The sequence below is a fragment of the Rhinatrema bivittatum genome, chromosome 1 (genome assembly GCF_901001135.1).
Source record: "Rhinatrema bivittatum chromosome 1, aRhiBiv1.1, whole genome shotgun sequence".
Lineage (NCBI taxonomy): Eukaryota > Metazoa > Chordata > Amphibia > Gymnophiona > Rhinatrematidae > Rhinatrema > Rhinatrema bivittatum.
Genome location: NC_042615.1, coordinates 4070096 through 4092691, shown reverse-complemented (window position 1 = coordinate 4092691; position 22596 = coordinate 4070096). Strand labels below are relative to the sequence as shown.

At 44.4% G+C, this 22596-nt stretch overlaps 1 protein-coding gene across 1 annotated transcript in view; it reads left to right on the top strand.

The window, feature by feature from the left end:
- The window catches only part of METTL14 (methyltransferase like 14), a 117821-nt gene extending 95800 nt beyond the window's left edge, over positions 1–22021 (top strand). Inside the window, exons 10-11 of the mRNA XM_029614955.1 lie at positions 8991–9201; positions 21088–22021. Of these exons, the coding sequence (XP_029470815.1) occupies positions 8991–9201; positions 21088–21389 (513 nt within the window). The 3' untranslated portion in view covers positions 21390–22021. The remainder of the gene's footprint in view (positions 1–8990; positions 9202–21087) is intronic.
- Positions 22022–22596: the final 575 nt, after the last annotated feature.

The window sequence follows — 22596 nt, the reverse complement described above, 5'->3', positions numbered from 1 at the left end:
AGAATCTTTGAGATCAAAGTTCCGTGCTGGGCTCCATCCAATGATGTCATCCATGTGTGAGGACTGCCATCTTGGTAGACCTGGGAGAAAGCAGAGTTGCTTACCTGTAACAGGAGTTCTCCGAGGACAGCAGGATGTCAGTCCTCATGAAACCCATGCGCCTCCCCTGGGAGTTGGTTTCTCCATGCGTGAGCTGTATCATGGACTGAGGGACTCTGCCTAGGAGGCGGGGTGATGACTGCAGCTGCACGTGCTCAGTAGGGCATGGTTGAGAGTTCTAGAATCTTTGAGATCAAAGTTCCGTGCTGGGCTCCATCCAATGATGTCATCCATGTGTGAGGACTGCCATCTTGGTAGACCTGGGAGAAAGCAGAGTTGCTTACCTGTAACAGGAGTTCTCCGAGGACAGCAGGATGTCAGTCCTCATGACACCCATGTGCCTCCCCTGGGAGTTGGTTTCTCCATGTGTGAGCTGTATCATGGACTGAGGGCCTCTGCCTAGGGGGCGGGGTGATGACTGCAGCTGCACGTGCTCAGTAGGGCATGGTTGAGAGTTCTAGAATCTTTGACATCAAAGTTCCGAGCTGGGCTCCATCCATGTTTGAGGACTGCCATGCTGCTAGTCCTGGGAGAACACCTGTTACAGGTAAGCAACTCTGCTCTCTCCGAGGCGCAGTGTGTGAAAGACATGGCTGTTCCCTTTCAGTCGTCATGGCTAGCAGCACAGTGTACAAAGTAAAATGGTTGCAGCGTGCAGGGCCTTTAAGTGCGCGTGTGGATCAGCATGCTTCAGCTGATAAACCGGTGGCAGCACCTTTCCCTCTTTCATGCCGAGACTTTTCAAAATGGCAGCAGGTCCTGGCACAGCGTAAAAGTGGTGTGGATGGAGAGTGACGCTCTATTAAGAGCTGTTGCGGCTTCAGGGTTTGTTTGTTTTTCTTTTTTGGTCTATCAATTTATTAGATGCTGGCTAAGCTCTTTTATGGCTTAAGGATGCTAAATTGCATAAGGGCAAAGAATGTATAAGAAACCTTTGCTAACCAGTTAATGGTATTATTTATAACCCTATGTTCCTGTTACAAACATCTGCTCTGTGTGGACTCCTCCATGAGGTACCTTTCCTGCAGTAGAGGGGTCAGAGTGGTGAATGGAAACAGAGATGGGGGGAGGAGGATGAGGATTTAGGGAGGGCCCAGGGGAGGGAGTGGAATTTGGCTGTTCAGTGATGGTGAGTATCACTATGGTATCCTTTTAATGTAAAGGGATTAAATGTGTATATGAAATGGCAATTATTGTTCAAGGAGGCTGTGGATATTGTATTGATACAGGAAACTCCTTTTCGCAAAGGGGATGAGAGGTAATTGAAGCATAAAGATGATGATCAAGTATTGGTTGCATCTAATAGGGGAGGAAAGCAGAGTGGAGGGGTGGGGGTTATATTTAGGAAATCACGGAGTTAAATGTAGTTGGAAATCACTAGGTATGTTCATGTTAAGCTTGGAGGAATGGTGGTTACTCTAGTTAGTCTCTATACCCTGAACTCAGATCAAGGCCAGTTTTTGAGAGACTGAAGGAGCAATATCCTATGCAAAAGGTATTTTGATAATTGGGTGGGAGGGGGGACTTTAAGTTTAAAATCAGATTTAGACAACTCGCTGAATCCAGGGCAGGCATTGAGGTGGCAGAGAGGGAATTACTAAATATTCTTAATTCCTTGGATTTGGTGAATGCTTAGAGAGCATCTGATCCTGCTTCCAGAGACTATTAGTTTTATTCTGTTAGTCACGGGACAAACTCCCAGATCCACTGTTTGATGGTGCTGGGGGGAGAGTACCAGAAGGCGGGTATAGCATTGCTGTTCCTGGTCAGACCATGCCCCTGAGTGGTTAAAATTCTGCTCGGGGATGAACAGAGCGTGGGAATTCCACAGGAATGGGGAGCGCGATCTAGCATGGTATGGGACCACACGGGGTAAGTTAATCGCTTGGGCTACATGAGCAAACACAAAACAAGCTAAGCAAATGGATTCCTTATGGACTAATATTAGGAGTTTAGGAGCTCAGCATAAAAGGGCGGAAGCTTGAAATATATGGCAGAAGCTAGAAAAAGAAAGAACTTTGAAAGACTTACAAATAGACTATTTACCAATTATTATTACCAAAACAAGCACACTTTGAATTTGGCAAATAAGGCATCTAGGATGCTGGCTCAAAAACTGAAATGGAGAGCGGCACAGTCCCAAATTACTGAAATATGCAGCAGGAATGGCATTCTGCTATATGACCCGGCTAAGATAAGAGAGCATTTTCGGCAATTTTATCCGGAGCTTTGTATGAAAGAAATGGCTAATAGAGAGGTGGATATTGAGAAATATTTAAATAGTGTGCAGATGCCGGCACTTTCCTATTGGAGTCTGAAATTATGCAGACAGTTAACTCATAGTAATTTGGTAAGGCACCTGGCTAGGATGGCTGCACGGCCAGTTTTTTCAAAAAGCTTGGGGGTCTGTCATTCCCATTAGCAGGAGATGTTTAATGCGTTGTTAGCCGGACGAATTGGCGCCATCCATGAAAATGGCAAGTTTAGTAGTCATCCATAAAGAAGGGACGAGTCGGACAAATTGTGGGTCATGCTGGCCAGTATCGCTACTTAATGTGGATATAAAGCTATTAGCGAAGATACTAGCTACAAGAAGGATCAATCGGGATTTATACCAGGAAGATATACTGCTGACAATATATGCAGGTATTTAATCTTATCTGGGTTTCACAGAGAGAAAAGATTCCTGCATTGCCTTTGACCAGGTCCACTGGTCCTTCATGCAGGGGTTTTGAAGAAGGTCGGGCTGGGGAATAACTTTTGTACTTGGATTAATCAGATGTGTAAAGCCCCTGAGGCTCAACTTCATGTAAATGGGGGGGTAGTCAGTCTTTCTTCCTGGGTAGGGGAGCGAGGCAAGGTTGCCCTCTTTCCCTGTTATTATTCATGTTACTTATGGAGCCATTTGCAACCCGAATTCGGGAATCTAAGGATATAGCGGGTTTAAAAGTAGGGTCAGCGGATTGTGTGTTCTCAAAGGACATGTCCTCTTACATGGGTGACATCATCAGGTGGAGCCCAGCAAGCCACTGTCTATGGGGGGGTCCCTCTCCAGTCTCACAGCCTTGGAGCTTGCACTTTTCTCAGAATTCACGGTTTTTCTTCCCGTGTTCCACTGGGTCCCTCCGCTTTTCAGGGTTTTTTCTCATCACTTGGTAAATTTTTCTGATATCTCACTGTTGATTACCAACGGTGTCGCCTCCCAGTGGCCGTCGATCATCAACCGCACGCCGCAATCATTTCGATATGGCGTTATCTGGTTTTCAGCTGGACCATGTCCATCATCGACCCTCAAGGTCTGTGTCATAAGAACATGCCATGCTGGGTCAGACCAAGGGTCCATCAAGCCCAGCATCCTGTTTCCAACAGTGGCCAATCCAGGCCATAAGAACCTGGCAAGTACCCAAAAACTAAGTCTATTCCATGTTACCATTGCTAATGGCAGTGGCTATTCTCTAAGTGAACTTAATAGCAGGTAATGGACTTCTCCTCCAAGAACTTATCCAATCCTTTTTTAAACACAGCTATACTAACTGCACTAACCACATCCTCTGGCAACAAATTCCAGAGTTTAATTGTGCGTTGAGTGAAAAAGAATTTTCTCCGATTAGTTTTAAATGTGCCCCATGCTAACTTCATGGAGTGTCCCCTAGTCTTTCTATTATCTGAAAGAGTAAAAAACTGATTCACATCTACCTGTTCTAGACCTCTCATGATTTTAAACACCTCTATCATATCCCCCCTCAGTCGTCTCTTCTCCAAGCTGAAAAGTCCTAACCTCTTTAGTCTTTCCTCATAGGGGAGTTGTTCCATCCCCTTCATCATTTTGGTTGCCCTTCTCTGTATCTTCTCCATCGCAACTATAATTTTTTTTGAGATGCGGCGACCAGAATTGTACACAGTATTCAAGGTGCGGTCTCACCATGGAGCGATACAGAGGCATTATGACATTTTCCATTCTATTAACCATTCCCTTCCTAAAAATTCCTAACATTCTGTTTGCTTTTTTGACTGCCGCAGCACACTGAGCCGGCGATTTTAAAGTATTATCCACTATGATGCCTAGATCTTTTTCCTGGGTGGTAGCTCCTAATATGGAACCTAACATCGTGTAATTACAGCAAGAGTTATTTTTCCCTATATGCATCACCTTGCACTTGTCCACATTAAATTTCATCTGCCATTTGGATGCCCAATCTTCCAGTCTTGCAAGGTCCTCCTGTAATGTATCACAATCCGTTTGTGATTTAAGTACTCTGAATAATTTTATATCATCCGCAAACTTGATAACCTCACTTGTCGTATTCCTTTCCAGATCATATATATATATATATATATTGAAAAGCACTGGTCCAAGTACAGATCCCTGAGGCACTCCACTGTTTACCCTTTTCCACTGAGAAAATTGACCATTTAATCCTACTCTCTGTTTCCTGTCTTTTAACCAGTTTGTAATCCACGAAAGGACATCGCCTCCTGTCCCATGACTTTTTAGTTTACCTAGAAGCCTCTCATGAGGGACTTTGTCAAACGCCTTCTGAAAGTCCAACAAATACACTACATCTATCGGTTCACCTTTATCCACATGTTTATTAAACCCTTCAAAACAAATGAAGCAGATTTGTTAGGCAAGACTTGCCCTGGGTAAATCCATGTTGACTGTGTTCCATTAAATCATGTCTTTCTATATGCTCTACGATTTTGATCTTGAGAATAGTTTCCACTATTTTTCCTGGCACTGAAATCAGGCTCACTGGTCTATAGTTACCCGGATCGCCCCTGGGCCTTTTTTAAATATTGGGGTTACATTAGCCACCCTCCAGTCTTCAGGTACAATGGATGATTTTAATGATAGGTTACAAATTTTAACTAATAGATCAGAAATTTCATTTTTGAGTTCCTTCAGTACCCTGGGATGCATACCATCCAGTCCAGCTGTACAAGGACGTGTTTATTCACCTGCAGGCAGCAAATAACTTCCAGACTCAAGTCCTGAGTGATGTAGGCCCTCTGGTCTAATGGATGATATGGTAGATGTATAGTTAGCCATTTCTTTACTGCATTCTCTGCTTTATACATCTGTGAATACCATTGCCCTCACCACAAATAGGCTGTGCCTGGCCTGAGCTGAATGGTTGCTGAGGGATATACTAAAGAATCGATTCTCAACTGGCGTGTCGCCACGTAGCGGCAGGTTTGTCATGTGCTACCGGTCTCCTGCTGCTCTTCCCCCCTCTTCCTTCACCGAGTGAGAGAGGGACGATCTTCCACTGCTGCTGTTGCCGCCCGGGCTATCAGCACGTTCAAGCCTGGATGGGAACGGCAACAGTGTTAGTGGAGGCTGGCAACTGCGATTGGGTCTTTTCTTCTTCCCGCACCTGCTCCCACCCTGGCCCGGAACAGGAAGTGATGTGCGGTGGGGTGCGCGGGAAGAAGAAAGAGCCATGCTGCATGAAAAAGTAGCGTCGGCAGCAGCAGCCCCGAGCAGTAGCGTAAGCAGAATTAGCCTCCCGTGGCCGATGGGATTATTCTTTCTTGGCCTGCAGGGACTAGAAGAGGAGGCTGCTGCAGCTACCATTTGTGCTCGGGGGGGGGGGGGGGCAGGAAGTGAGAGATAGAGAGATACAGCCAGCTTGTCTGAAAGTGAGAGAATGTATGTGTAACTGTGATTGAGAACCTGTTTGTGAGAGAGAGCATGTGTGTGATTGAGAGAAACTGGTCAGAGAGGTGATGTGTGTATATAGGAGAGACAATGGAAGTGACTGGTCAGGGAGATGACTGGAGTATGTGTGTGTGCGAGAGAAAGAAAGTGATTATGGGAATGAAAAGCCTGTGTATGTGGCGAGAGCTTGCGTAGGAGTAAGAAACCTGGGTGTGTGTGAGACACAGCATGGGAGTGAGAAGCCTGTATATGTAAGATAGAACATGGAAGAGGGAAGCCTGTGTGTGTGTGTGCATGAGAGAGAGACTGATTGGGAAGGTGACTGGTGTGTGTGTAAGAGAAAGACTGGTCAGGAGATGATTAATGTGTGAAAGACAGAAACTGGTCATGGGGGTGTGACTGGTTTGTGTGTGTGTGAGAGAGAAAGTGATTGTGGGAATGAGAAGCCTGCGCATGTGGCAAGAGCTAGCATAGGAGTGAGAAACCTGGGTGTGTGTGAGACACAGTATGGGAGTGAGAAGCCTGTATATGTAAGATAGAACATGGGAGTGGAAAGTGTGTGTGTGTGTGTGTGTGTGTGTGTGTGCGTGCATGAGAGAGAGAGAGACTGATCAGGAAGGTGACTGGTGTGTATGTAAGAGAGAGACTGGACGGGAGATGATTGGTGTGTGAGAGATAGAAACTGGTATGTGAGTGTGACTGGTATGGTGTGTGTGTGAGAGAGAACGACTGGTCGTGGGCCTTAAGAGGACCATGAGTATAGAGCTTCAGCAGCTACTGCTTCTGGTGTGTGCTACTGGCCTGCATGGAAGAGGAGTAGGAGAGCTGCTGGAGGGGTTAGTAAAGGTGGCTTTTTAAGTTTATTTTTCTTGATTGACTGACATTTTAATTACTGAATATTATGTGATGTGTCTGCTGTTTTGAAATATTTTATTGGTGTTTGGAGAATTTTAAATAATTTTTATGAGTTTTTAATTGTTGGATGTTGTTCTGTTCATAGCTGTTTTGAAACATTTATTCTGCTTATTAGTATAGATTTACAATTATTTCTGTGTGGGGATCTATAGCAGCTTGGCTAGTTCTGTTTTCCTAATAGGAGGGGTATTGGTGTTTAGGGCCTGATTTAATATTTATAGTGTTGCCTTTTCATAGATAGGGTTGCTCCTGTTTGAGTGTATTCCATAATACAGGTGTAACTGTGTGCGGATTAGTTTATGTGCATCACTGCAGATCCTGGGAGTATGTTAAGTCTGTTCTGTGTATGTGGCAGAGGTGAGGTATTTTACTGTATCAGTCTTATTTGTTGTATTTTCTTAAGAGGACATGCATTGGTGATAAACTGCTGTCTTTTCATAAGTAGGGCTATTGAGCCTGGAAATAGAAGGAGTTTGAGTTGCTGTTACTGAGATGACACCAGAACCAGAACATCTTTTTTGTAGGGTGAGTTGTATGGGGAATGTCATAATTCTGCTTTATATCCATAATTGTGGGTCAGGGGGGGTTCCCGTGGATGCAAACTGTACTTTTACATTTAGCCCTATGACGGTCACGTGTTCAGTGTGTCACGTATGTGAGAACCATCTGTCAGGTGTGTCCCGACAGAAAAAAGGTTGAGAACCACTGCACTAAAGATAACTTATGTCTGTAAGTCTCATGCTGCTCTTATAGTGCTGCTTCCACATGTTCTCTGTCCCTCAGAAAAGCCTATGACATGACGGTGCGGGCCACAAGGCAAAAGCCTATAGGCTGCACAGTACATGTGATGCCATGAGCGTGCATGTTCTCTGCTCTGGTTTCCTCATATTCGTGTCGCATTTATTTTAGGTACAGACTTTCAGATACTTGAAAGGTTTTAAATATCCATGGTCAACAATAAACATTTTCTGTTGGAAAAAAATCAGTAGAAATAGGGGTCACGATTTGAAACTCCAGGAAGGAAGACTCAGAACCATGAAGAAATACTTCCTGACTTTGGTGGTGGATGCCTGGAATGCCCTTCTGGAGGAAGTGGTGAAGAATTTCAAAGGGGCATGGGATAAACACTGTGGATCCATAAAGGCTAGAGGATGGGAAAGAAGAGAAGAGCCATGGGGGTGGCTTGCTGGAATGGAGGCTACTACATGGAGATTACTACCCTTACTCAAAAAGCCTTCACACAGTTAATGCAACTCCAACAGTGTGGAAAAGAGGATTTGTATTCAGACAACAACCAACAAGGACTGAACTACACAGTCTGGGTAAACAAATAAGCGTGGTGGTAGCTTGCTTATTCCGGGGGTTACTACCCTAAACCAATTAAACCTGATACTTCACTTTGAATGCATATACAGTGTTGCTGTCTGCTTCAATGGCAGGGAGAAATGTGGAAAAGAGGATTTACATTCAGACAACATCCAACAAGGCATGGATCTGTGCAATCTGGGTAAACAAACATTGGGGTAGCTTGCTTGATGCGACGGTTAATACCCAAAACCATTAAGCCTTATGCTCCCCTTTGATGCAACTCTAACATTACTCTCTGTGTCAATGACAGAGGATGGCAGGAAATTTGAATCAAACAGTTACCAACAAGGGCCTTGAACTTGGTGGTCGGTGAAACAGCTAAGTATGGGAAAATAAGTGTGGGAGCTTGCTGAGCAGACTGGATGGGCCGATTGGTTTTTTTCTACCGTCATTTCTGTTTCTATGAATGTGTTTGCCTCTGGCTCTGTGCCTTTTTCTGCAGCACACTAAGGTGTAATGTATCTTGGTCAGAGTCATATGAAGTCACTGGCAGTATTTGAATGCCATGAGATCACTTGATTTTCAGTTTAGTGCTCTAACCACTGACGCCTGGCGTCTCACTGAAACAATGGCGGAAAGCATCGGTCATGCATGAGATACAAATACTGTGACTGAACTTACGGTTGTTGCTGGAGTACAGATACCATATAATTAGTCCTTCTCAAGCGCTTAATCTGAGTAACTCATACAATGTCTGGTAACCCTGAGAGCCTTGTAGCTACTTATTGTAATGGATTCCAGGAATGCTTGGGACTGCTATGGAGGCTTTTATGTATCCATTTCTGCCATACCAGTGGATACTTGGAGGGGCTGGAGTAACTGGTGGGGCATCTTCTCTGTTTAAAGTGGAAAATCTTCAGCTCTGTAGACTAGATGGGCTATTTTGGTCTTTTGTCTGCCATCATTTACTGTGGTGCTATTTTCATTCTCTCTCTTCTGTTTTTAGGAGCATTGCCTGATGGGAATTAAAGGCACAGTGCGCCGCAGTACTGACGGAAATTTCATCCATGCAAATGTGGACATTGACCTCATCATCACTGAAGAGCCAGAAATTGGAAACATAGAGAAACCTGTTGAGATTTTTCATATCATTGAACATTTCTGCCTGGGACGGAGACGAATCCACCTCTTTGGAAGGGATAGTACAATCCGACCAGGTAAGGGGAGCACCTGTCATAAGAAGGGGGAAGGAGTCCTACAGTCAGACTACGTAAAAGGAGCATTGGTTATAATGAGGGAGAAAGGGTAGCATTGGTTACGACAAGAGGAAAGGAATAGTGCTGTCAGATTAGGTTGGGATAATATCTGCTATAATGAGATGTTGAAAAATGCAGATACGTGTATAACGGAGTGTGGGCTTTTAAGTATCTGCTCAGGAATCAGGAGATGGCCACATGGGGTACAAAGAGTCCCTTCGCTGAAGCTTGAGGAGGCACTGTGCCTTCCACAACTAAGAGGAGCCAGCGCAGTACCACATCTCTCTCTGCATGTAAGAGAGGAGGTGAGGAGAAAGGAGAAGAACAGAGGAGTGTGTAGTGAGGGGGAGAGACAGACTATTTAGGGGATTGATGCTAGGACAAAAGGAGGCATATTCAGTAAATGTTTGAATCTGGACATCTTCACATAGATTAAAGGGATATAATAGCTGCTGTTCAAACAGTCAGATTAGGCAGCATTTTTGTGGTGAAAAGAAGATAAAATATGGAAGGCTGAGTCAGACCAAGGGTCCATCAAGCTCAGCATCCTGTTTCCAACAGTGGCCAAACTGGGTAACAAGGACTCGGCAGAACTCAGAGTAGATCCATTCCTTGTTCACTCCCAGGGATAAGCAGTAACTTTTCCAAATCCATCTGGCTAATATTTCTTTATGGACTTTTCTTCCAGGAACTTGTCCAAACCTTTTTTTTTTTTTAAACTTGGCTATATTAGATGCCTTGACCATGTCATCTAGCAACAAATTCCATAGCCTCTGTGTTCTGTGGAAAAAATAATTTCTCTGATTTGTTTTAAATCTGCTACCGGTTAGTTTCAGGTGTGTCTTCCAGTCTTAGTACTGTTTGAAAAGCTAATAATGGTTCTTTATTTACCTGGTACATCTATCATATCCCCTTTGTTGTCCCTTCTCCAAGCTGAAGAGCCCTAACCTCTTTAGCCGTTCTTCATAAGGGAGCTGTTCTGTTCCCTTTATCATTTTTATTGTCGTCCTCTGTACTTTTCTACTTCTGCAATATCTTTTTTTTTTTTTTTTTTTGACAACTATAACTGCACACAACATGGTGCAGTTGCACCATGGATCAATACAAGAGGCATCATGATCTCCATTTTATTCTCCATTCCTTTTCTGATCATTCCTAACATTTGATTTCTTTTTTTGACCAATGTTGCACACTGAGCTATCTCTAAGAACCTTTTCCTGAATGGTGACTCCTAATAACAGAGCCCAGCATTGTGTACTTGTTAGGATTTTTTTCCGTATGTGCATTTTTCCTTGTTAAACTTGTGATTCTTATGATCAATAGCACTCATTTGATTGAAGGAAGAAGAGTTTTGGTTCCCATTTATCAGACGTTGATTATAAGTGGATCCAGCCCTGTGATTTATCAGTCTCCATTGACAAGCAGGGCTGAATTAACCATGACATATGGCTGAAGTCATTCGACGATGCTGAACGGACCGTTTTCTCTTGGCCATAGAACTTTCATTCTGACTATTCCTGGGAGTACCCCACAGGGACATTGCCATGGGAGCCCCTCAGTCTTTTTTTTTTTGTCTTAGCTTTTGCACAGAAGTGTCCTTTCTAACTTAGTTTTTTCTAAATTTGCCTACTTTTTACTATTTTTGCTTCTCAACTCACTTTTTTTTAAATTTTATTTTTATGCAATTTCAAAAACTATGTTACAAGGAATACCTTGATTTGAAAAAGAGATTTTACAGAAAAGAAAATAACGGGTAATCTTTACAACTGGAAATACATATCCAACCCCTTATTTTTATAAAGATAATAGGGAAGGAGTAAGGGAAAAAAAAAAGAGCAGTATCATAATCAATACAAAGAAAATAAAAAATTGAGAACCACCAGTTACATCAATTATACAGTTTCGATTACTATTACAATGGAGAGTTTAACAATGCACGTAATTGGGAAGGCTCAAAAAATATATACCGTATTTTTCGCTCCATAAGACGCACTTTTTTTCCCCCAAAAGTGGGGGGAAAATGTCTGTGCGTCTTATGGAGCGAATATAAAAAAAAATTAAAAATCTAACAAAACCCCTGCCCCCTCCTGACCCCCCCCCCCCCGACCTTCCAAATTAATTTACTACAACCCCCCACCCTCCTGAACCCCCCAAGACCTGCCATAAGTCCCTGGTGGTCCAGCGGGGGTCCAGGAGCGATCTCCTGGACTTGGGCTGTTGGCTGCCAGTAATCAAAATGGCGCCGATGGCCCTTTGCCCTTTCTATGTCACTGGGGTCGACCAATGCCAGCGGTAGTCCCTGTGACATAGTAAGGGCAAAGGGCCGTCGGCGCCATTTTGATTACTGGCAGCCGACGGCCCAAGTCCAGGAGTTTGCTCCCGGACCGCTCCTGGACCCCCGCTGGACCACCAGGGACTTTTGGTAGGTCTTGGGGGGGGGTCAGGAGGGTGGGGGGCTGTAGTAAATTAATTTGGAAGATCTTGGGGAGGGGTCAGGATGGTGGGGGGTTGTATTTAATTAATTTGGCAGGTCTTGGGGGGGTCAGGAGGGTGGGGGTTGTTAATTAATTTAAAGTGTTGGGATGGGGGTTTTTTTTGGGGGGGGGGGGGGTGGTTTCCCACAGAATTAGAAAGACAAAAGTTTTCTGATCTGGGGAATGGACCGAAATGGCCCTCCCCAGACCCGAAAACAAAATGGGAAGAAAAGAAATGTTATGCACTCCCCTAATTTGCTCCATAAGACGCACAGACGCCCGGGGACAGAGCCGGTTTAGCACACATTTTTTTTTTTTTTTTTTTTAATTTTCCCCCTCTGAATCCTAGGTACGTCTTATGGTCAGGTGCGTCTTATGGGGCGAAAAATACGGTAATTAACATTGTTGTATTTGACAAAACATTTGCATGGATAATGCAATAAGAAAAAGCCCCCCTTAGATTGAACTTCGGATCACATTTGCAGAAATTTTCCACCGAATTTGGGTAGCCCTAGATAAATCAGGGTATTCTCATATTTTCTGACCATATAATACTTTGGAATGATCATGAAAAAATACACGTAGGACATTTTCTCTGTCCATAGGAAAAGCAAATTTAACAAGCAATGTCCCTCTCTGATTTCAAGCTCTTGAGAATTCTGAAGAAAATCTGATAGATCCTGCGGGATCTCAGAAGGCAAATTGTCTTGCGTTTCATCTGTTTGTGGTTTTGGCAGTAAATAAGCCTTTACTATCACTGGCATAGCTGTTTCCGGAATTTTAAGAATCTGAGAGAGGTAATTCCTAAAAAGTTCCACCGGGGTATATTCTTTAATTATAGGAAAATTAATAATCCTCAATTTTAGGAAACGCAAAGAATTTTCAATGTTTTCAAGCTTTTTTGAACAAATTAAATCAGATTGTTCTAGTTGTTGTACTATTTCAACAGTAACCACTCTGGATTCTATATCAGCAATTTTAACTTCTTGAGCTGATAATTTAAGTGAATTCTTCTTTAAGGTAGTATTTGTTTCTAAGACCACTGAAGTAAGAGAAGAGATGGAAGTGTCCAAATTAAACACTTATAGGGTAATCTCAGCAGGCCGCCTAGACACTTCTAGTGCCTTAACACTTCTAGGGAAATCTCTGCAGACCTAACCAGTCTTGAAATGCTAACCAGTGCAATTGTAATTTCTCCATCGATTCGAAATGGGACTCTGTCCAGTTCAGGACCTGGCATAAACCCTGTATCAGCGATAACGGGAATGATCTCACCATGGCCCGTAGAACTTAGGGCCCCTTCCGTTACCTGCACCAAGGCTGCCATCTCAGCCGCAGATGCAGCCTCTCTTCTTCCTACAACTTCCCATCATTCACACGAAGCCATTGGTTACCATGCATATTGTTCAAAGATATTTTGATAACTGGAGTTCCCAGCTTTGGAGGTGAGGGTGTTACCAGTGCTCCCAGGCTAAGAACTTTCATCGGCCTATAGGGAGGGACTCCGCCCGCCGTCCCTCTCTGCTGCGGCCATCGATCCGGGATCTCGAACTAGTGTTGCACCAAAAAAAAACTCCAGGATTTTAGATTGAATTGAGCCAGAAAGGGGAGAACTAGATGCCATCTCCCTTAACCTGGCTTTTCGTTTGGTATGCGGTATCTGTTTGCTTAATAGAACGGCAATGAAGAAAATTCTCCACGGAACTTCTTGGTTTCTGACTCAACAGGCAGCCATCTTGTCTTCTCAACTCACTTTTGAAGTTGCCTTGCTATTTCAGCAGCCCCTCAACAGTACTTTTCAGTGCTAGCCCAAAAAAAAGGCCAAAATAATGTCCGGCTCTAAGATGGCTGCACTCAGCGGTTTCAAAAACTGTATGTGGCAGGAAGACGACCATCACCCAATGTCCACAACATTTACTATCTGTGTCTGGAGCCAAACCATGACGCACTTAATTGTTACCATTCTGGCCAGATATCTCCAAGGACTTGGAGGTCCAGAGCTTGGATGGATGAGTTTTATAGATCTGTGAAGAGCTCTGATGTCTGTCGTCCTCCTGGAGTGGAGCTTCCTTGAACTCCTCTTGGTGCCAAGTTGATCAGGAGCTCCTTGAGCAGGGTTCCCACTTCTGCAGAACAGTCCTCTGAGCCTGTATCCTTAATGGGATTGAGCAAAGCGCTAGACACAGGAGTCTTCCTTCTCAGGCCCCACGTGACTTGGGGACACGTCAGAAGAAGCATCATCTATCTGAGCCTGCAGCACAGATTGTGTCATTGAGTCAGAGGTCAGGCACCACCATTCCATTGCATCTGGCTCTACTGGCATATTGAGCCCTGGTGCCTTTGGCGTATCAGAACATTGCGCCATTGAAGCACTCGACACAATCAGTGCGTTGACTCTCAATTCATATGACGCAGATATTCACCATGTTGATGCATCACTCCCCAGCTTCTTGACACACTTGATGCATTCAAAGAAAGCAGAAGGCCAAGAAGGAGATTCACTTCATTTACCTCCCACCATCTGCAGAGCAGTATCTGTCGAGACTTCTGAAACAGTGACTTCAACTGAAGAGGCCAGATTCAATATGCTCTCTGGTGCCACTTGTTTCTATGCATCCACTGGTTTAGTTGCTCCAGGAAGGGACCCCATCCTGGAGTCTAGAGGGAGTTTCTAAGCAAGATGAAGCTATACTGATTTTGGAATAAGATGTCTTTCCCCCAACTCCTGGTCAAAGGGCACAACAGCTCATAGACCAGGTAATGGAATTGGTGAAGACTTTAGTTTCCTCACAAGGAGGGCACTCTTCAGCCTCTTGTTCAGATTGTCAGATTTGTTTCCAAAAGGGGGAGCCCCTCACTTCCACACTGAGGGAGGTTCAATCAGAGATCTGCCATTTTCTCTTTGTGGAGTCGAGCCAATCTTAGGACGTGTCTCAGTAATCGACAATTGAGGACCCTGCCTCAGTCACCTGTGTTGTCACTGGCATCCTGTGTTAGTGTTCTCTCACCTTTTTGGATCTGAAGTAGGATTGACTGGGATTTCCTCTGATCCACTAGAGCACTCATCTATTTATTTATTTAAAAGTTTTTTTTTATACCGACATTTGTTTGCACATCACATTGATATACATGGAACAGGTATAACAACAACGTATGAGATTTACATGGAACTGGTAGAACAATAACATAGTTAAGGAATGGCAACAGGGAAAGATAATATCCCAAGTCCATAAAGGCAGATTGCAACAAGTATAACTAAGGTTGATAATTAGGTGAGCCTAAAGTAAAGGGGCAAGGCACATAGAAAAGCTACATGAGCAATTGCGTGGAGAAGGTTAGAGCAGTAGCATTAATTAATACAATGTGGAGAGGGCATACATGGGTGGGTGGGATTAGAACATAAGAACTTGCCATGCTGGGTCAGACCAAGGGTCCATCAAGCCCAGCATCCTGTTTCCAACAGAGGCCAAACCAGGCCACAAGAACCTGGCAATTACCCAAACACTAAGAAATTATGCAAAGGCTTGTTTGAAAAGCCCACATGAAGACCTTTTGTATTCCAAATGTTTGGATAAGTTGAAGAAAGCACTGGGAGTCAGTGTCCACAAGGATAAAGACCCTTGCAGTGAAGTCTTTTGGTTTCTCTGAATTCTGGAAACTCCAGCTGAGCCAGCAGTGATCTTGGTGTAGTCAAACCTGCAGGATTTGCAAACAAGAATGTGGGAGAATCTGACCTCCTGCCCCCTGATTGCCAGGACACTGGACCTTTAATATAGGTTCTGCAGACCCTGGGGTTTGGGGTAGTCTAGTTAACATACCAGTTGATTATAATGGAATCGGCACCGAAACGGGCAAAGTAGATGAGGATTTTCTCCAAACCATTACCAGACAGAAGCCCTAAACTTAGACAACTTCGGAGAAAAAGGGTTTTCAGAGCTCAATGCTCATTGCCCATATTGTGGCCCATCAGTTTTACATGGTGCAATACTTACACGATTACATCGATAAGCTGAAGCCCCTGTTAAGAGTCAAGGGAAGGAGACCAGTTGGAGTAGAAACATAGAAACACAACAGCAAAAAAAGACTATATGGGCATTCCAGTCTGTCCATCGGTCCATTTAATTTAGCATTACAATTCCTCATCACTTCTGTATAATGCTGACTGCTGAACTATGTCTTGCTAAGCCTCTGGCACTACATGTCAGTATGTGCAGATGCAGGATGTTGGCTAGTCAGGAAAAAGTGAAGAACATTGGAATGGCCCACATAGGATACATGTGCAGTCTGTGTGGAAACCAACTACAAAGGAAAGTGCAGATAGTGATAAGAGATGAACAATGTCTTCCTACAAGCCGTGGGAAGATAGTACAGAAGGAGAACAAACATTTGGACACACAAGAAAGAGAATGAATGTTTGGGTGCACTTGGTCTAGAGAAAGGAGGCAGGCCAGAATAACGTATTTAGAAAAGATCAATACTTGGCAAAAGTAATCAGAAAAAATGTATATAAGCCTTGTAAGATTGTGACATAGGCAAGGACGAGCTTAAAGGCATCTAGTAACTTGCTGAGCCTGCACTCTTCCTTCCCAGACACACATTGTTATTGGCAATCATTTATTTACTATAACAAACATAAGAACATAAGAAAATGCCATACTGGGTCAGACCAAGGGTCCATCAAGCCCAGCATCCTGTTTCCAACAGTGGCCAATCCAGGCCATAAGAACCTGGCAAGTACCCAAAAACTAAGTCTCTTCCATGTTACCATTGCTAATGGCAGTGGCTATTCTCTAAGTGAACTTAAAAGCAGGTAATGGACTTCTCCTCCAAGAACTTATCTAATCCTTTTTTTAAACACAGCTATACTAACTGCACTGACCACATCCTCTGGTAACAAATTCCAGAGTTTAATTGTGCGTTGAGTAAAAAAGAACTTTCTCCGATTAGTTTTAAATGTGCCCCATGCTAACTTCATGGAGTGCCCCCTAGTCTTTCTACTATCTGAAAGAGTAAATAACCGATTCACATCTACCCGTTCTAGACCTCTCATAATTTTAAACACCTCTATCATATCCCCCCTCAGTCTCTTCTCCAAGCTGAAAAGTCCTAACCTCTTTACTCTTTCCTCATAGGGGAGCTGTTCCATTCCCCTTATCATTTTGGTAGCCCTTCTCTGTACCTTCTCCATCGCAATTATATCTTTTTTTTTTACTAAATTTCTACAGTATCTAAGACTTGTGTCTGATATATTGGGGATAAAACCATACACTTCCTTAGAGATACCCTGCATTTATCCCATGCTTTCTTGAATTCAGATACTGTTTTTGTCTCCACCTCTTCCACAGTGAGGCTGTTGCACACATCTACCACTTTCTCTATATATAAATATTTCCTAAGATTATTCCTGAGTCTACCCCCTTTCAATCTTATCCTATTACTCCTCGTTCTAGAGCCTCCTTTCCATTGAAAAAGTTTCACCTCCTGTGCATGGAAACCTTTGTGAAATTTGAATGTCTCTATCATATCTTTCCTATTTTGCCTTTCCTCTGACAGAAGTTCCCAACTTTTTGGGAGAGTGGAACCTTTTTCAATCTCCAACATTTTTGTGGACTCCCCAGATGATTCTCTTTCATATTTACCTGCAGTTATGTGCAATATATAGAAAAGTTTCCTAGCGTGTAGCCAGATGGACTGTTGTGCTCTTCTGCTAGCAGATGGGAGATGGAGTCAGATTTCAAAGCTGACGTCACTCTAGATATACCCCTGCAATAACCTCAGCTCTTCAGTATCTCTCCGTCTCCTAGCAGATGCGGACACTATCCCACACACTAGAATAGTGTTAAGAATTACAGCAAAGAAGAAACAAATTAACCTTAAGGAAGATCGAGCCCCGCTCTCCTGCGGTGATATCTAAGGGTCCCTCCCCAGTCAAGAATTCCTGAGGTGATCTCCGATATCCCTCAAAGCTGTGCCTTGGTCCGGCAGCTATTTCCCGGCTTGGACTTAGCCCCCAGTGTGGCTGAAAGGCAGCGGGTGCAGAAACGAGCATGGTGGTGAAGGTATTTCCCTCTCCCCCTGCAGCTGGAGACCATCCAGCACACGATTGGTAAGCGCCGAGACCAGGTAAGGAAAAAAATCTTTAAATTCAAGTCTCCAAAGATCGGATTGCCGTGCCGAATCCGTCCCCGGCGAGGTTGGAAGGGAGCACCGATCGGGTTGAGCAGCCTTGCTTGGACTAGACCCCGATCCGGTGCAAGGATCCACACACTTGGAGACCCTCGAGGGCGCCATCTTGCGCGCGGGGGTTGTCTGTGCCATCTTCCCTTCTCGGCCGGCGGTACGTGCGGGGCAAACCGCCTAAATTGCGCGCGTCCAATATAGATGCACGCACAACTGAGTGTACAGCCACGTTTACAACTGTTGCCAGAGGATGTAGTTAGTGTAATTGGGTTCAAAAAAGGTTTGGATAGGTTCTTGGAGGAGAGGTCCATTAACGGCTATTAGTCAAGTTTACTTAGGGAATGGCCACTGCTATTAATTGCATCAGTAGCATGGGATCTTCTTAGTGTTTGGAATTGCCAGGTTCTTGTGGCCTGGTTTGGCCTCTGTTGGAAACAGGATGCTGGGCTTGATTTCTCTTAGCATTTCATCATCTTTCTGAGCATTTTGTCCTGGTGGACGGTAGTATACTCCTATCACTATACTGTTACCCAACACACATGGAATTTCTACCCATATAGATTCTACTGAGCATTTAGTCTCTTGTATGATCTTTATCCTGTTGGACTCTATACCCTCCCGGACATAAAGTGCCACATCCCCTCCAAGTCGATCCTCCCTATCATTCGGGCCGATTCAGTAAAGTCCGCCTGCTCTCCCGGCGCACACACAGGCCACTCGCCTGTGTACGCGATACAGTATTTAAATTAGGCCCGGTGGTAGAAACGGGCAAAAGGAGGCGTTGGGGACACTAGCGCATCCCTAGCACCTCCTTTTTGACAGGAGCGGCGGCTGTCAGTGGGTTTGACAGTCGACGCTCAATTTTGCTGGCATCGGTTCTTGAGCCCGCTGACAGCTACGGGTTTGGAAACTGGACGCCAGCAAAATTAAGCGTCCGGTTTTCGAACCAACAGCCACCGGCCGACTTCAAATTTTTTTTTTCTTTTTACTTTTTTTACCTTTCGGGACCTCAGACTTAATATCGCTTTTCTGTCACTTTCCCGGTGCCTGAAGAAATTAGCGCCGACCTTTGGGTAGGCGCTAATTTCTGAAAGTAAAATGTGCAGCTTGGCTGCACATTTTACTTACTGAATCGCGCGGGCATACCTAATAGGGCCATCAACATGCATTTGCATGTTGAGGGCGCTATTAGGTTCGGCGGGTTGGACGCACGTTTTCCGCCCCTTACTGAATAAGGGGCAAGGGAAAACGCGCGTCCAATGACAGGTTAACAGTGCGCTCCGTTGGAGCGCACTGTACTGTATTGGCCTGATTGTGATATAATTTGTACCCTGATATAGCACTGTCCCATTGGTTATCCTCCTTCCACCAAGTCTCTGTGATGCCAATTATGTCAATCTCATCATTTGCTGCTAAACACTCTAACTCTCCCATCTTACTTCTTAGACTTCTGACATTGGCATACAGACATTTCAAAGTGTGGTTTTTGTTTGTATTAACAACCTGCTTTTCAGTTGTTTGGGATAATTCGGAAATCATTAGCTTTGGTGATTTTTTACATATAGGCATATGAACTATGTTTGTTTTTGATGGAACCTCTCTGTCGGGATGCCCTAACTCTCCTGTTTCATTAGTATCCTTCAAGGATACATTTCTCCGAACCATGCACTGCTGAGTGACTGTCTGCTTTCCCCCCTGTTCTAATTTAAAAGCTGCTCTATCTCCTTTTTGAAAGTTAGTGCCAGCAGCTTGGTTCCACTCTGGTAAAGGTGGAGCCTGATGGAGAGATCTAGAGACATTTAAATACGTCCAAGATATCAATGCAGAAGAGGCAGGCCACTTTCATTAGAAAAGAGACTTGTACTAAATCAAGGCAGATAAAGACCCATTGCCCTACCCAGTCTGCCCAAAATTCCTCTCTTCTGGTTCTCTACCAGTTTGGGTAGGCCAGCACAGAAATTCCCATACCATGTCTCCCAACCCTAACCCCAGCCAATATCTGTCACAGCACCAGCTCCACCAGTAGGCCATCCCAGGCCTTGTCATCTTCCTCTTCCCAGACCCCCCGCCATGGCCCATCACCCAGCTCCCCAGTAACTTACTCAGACACCAAAACCTGTCAGGCAGTTGTCCTAAGCATACAACCTTCCCACACCCATGGACGTTTGAGTTTTAATTAACACTTCATGTGTATTATATTCTTCTTTTAAAACCATGATTTATCAAAATTAAAGGAAGGATAACTTTGTATCCCTTTGCTGTTTACTCCGGAGCTTCCTTATTCTAACATACATTTATTCTCTACCAGTAGCACAGATTGCATCTAGTTTTATAAAAGTTATGTTCTTGCTCTCCTAGCATAAAGCTGCATCATTCCCAGCTTCCAGCCCATGGAAACATTCTCCAAGACGTCAGGGAAGCTTGCACTGCCGCTCTCCATGCTCTCTCTGCTTTCAGAATGAGTTCAACGCCTCTCACAAGTACTAAATTTACCAGAAAAAACATTGAACATGTATACAAAAATATGCTCTATGTACCTCAGTTAGTATTTCTGTATGGTGTACTCAGAGCTGCTCTAGGATGAGGGGGAAAGGTGATAGACTCGGGAGTAATCTTAGGAAATATTTCTGTATGGATAAGGGTGGTGGATGCCTGGAACAGCCTTCCAGTAGAGGTGGTGGAGTCAAGGACATTATCTGAAAGAATGGGATGAGGTCAAGGGACCTCTGAGGGATTGTAGAGCTGAATCATTGGAAGTCTAGAGAGACCAAATGGCCTTTTTGTGCCCTTTAATTCTGTTTATAAAATGAGTGGTGTACAAAACGTTAATAGAGAACAATGATTTAGCTTTTCAAACAATACTAGGTTTGGGGAGCGTTCCTTGAAACTAACTGGTAGCAGATTTATAACAAATTTAAGAATATTTGTTTTTCAGTCTATGCACAGTTAAGCTGTGGAATTAGTTGCTGGAGGATGTGATGAAAATCAATAGCATAGCTGGGTTTAAAAATGGTTTGGACAAGTTTCTGAAGGACAAGGAGAGATCCATTAACAATTATCAGCCAAGGAGCTGTGGAGATGGGATCTTCCCGTAAAGATATCTGCGGTACTTTGAAGGGAGCAGCATTGGCTGCTGGACTTTATGGACCATCGTACGTATCTTCTGATTTGGTTTCTCTTCCTCCCTCTCTAGGCTGGCTGACCATAGGCCCCACGCTCACAAACAGTAACTTTAATGCGGAGACGTATGCCTCCTACTTCACAGCTCCCAATTCCCAGATGACAGGCTGCACCGAGGACATTGAGAGACTGCGACCCAAATCTCCACCCCCGAAATCGGACCGTGGTGGCGGAGCGCCCCGAGGAGTGGGGAGAGGTGGGGCCTCAGTAGGGCGTGGAGAGAGGGGCCGAGAGCGAATACGTGGAAACTTCCGTGGCGAGAGAGGCGCGTTCCGAGGTGGCCGTGGAGGGCGAGGGACCTTCCCCTCTCGCTGACGGCTTTCTCCTGCTCCTCTTAACCTTTTGTTGTTTAGTTTTTTACCACTGTTCTTCCTGTAGGAGATGCTCATTCTGGACTGAATGTGGCAGGACACTGCTCTCAGCCACTTATCTGTGCCACATCCCATCCCAGAGCTGCAGTCTTCTATCCTTGCCAGGCCTCTGAAGGGGGTGACTGCGTGTATGCCCCAGAAGGTGCAGATTTCATTGCCAGCCAAAGACGGGAAGGCCATTCTACATCCCAGAATTTATAAAATATCCCCAGTCACTGAGAGCCTGAGGATAAGGCTCATCCCAACAGCTGCTCGGATACCATAAGAGTGTAGGGCGTGTGGGTTGTTAAGCAATATGTGGTGTAATTCTCACTCTGTCATTGTACATCTCAGCAGGACAATCTGTTACTAGGGCTGGGGGTAAATCAGAATATTTTAACTTCCTAATGCAATGTTCGTCTTTTCTAGTTTTACTTTGAACTGTCATTCACCTTAACATGCTGTAAATTTCTTTTACTCTGTATTTTTAAATTTAAACTTCCTCTCTTTTTCCTGAAGAGTAATTTTTAGCTTTAAGAGATGTGAGTCTCTGCCATGTGTCTGTTCCCACTTTATTACACGTGGCGTCGATGAGGACCTCTTCCATCCCAGTATTTCTTTCATTGTGGCTGTGATGTCTGTCTCCTAGGCTCATTTCTCCTGGCTCTGCAGCAGGTGAGATTAAGCCCAGTCAGAACCAGGGCAAGGGTATCTGTGGGTTTGTCACTCCATGGCTTGCTGCAGAAACAGCTTGGGCCATCATGGGTGTGGGGAGGGGGAGGGGGTGCTTAGGGTGAGAGAAGGTGGAGGAATGGGTTGGCACTGTTTGCGTGACTTCAAAGGTGGTATCCTGCGCCAGCTGCTTCATGTGTATTTTTCCTGTCTGTCAGCCGAGATATTTCCATTTTAAGGACAAACTGATGGGGATCCTCTTTATGTACACAGTATTTCCTGGGCAGTTGTGTGCGTGCAGAGTGTTTCAGCCCTGTCATTAAGCTAAGGAGCTCAACGCTGGCAGGAGTTGGGCGCATTTGTGTGATTGGTGAACTGCTCTCCTCAAACCCCCAATTACAGCTGCGCAAATTCATTTTTTCTGAAAACAGCAATTTATTTATCACACAAACTGGGCTTCTTAGGTAAGGGTTCGCAGCCACTCGTGAGCATTCTGCTAA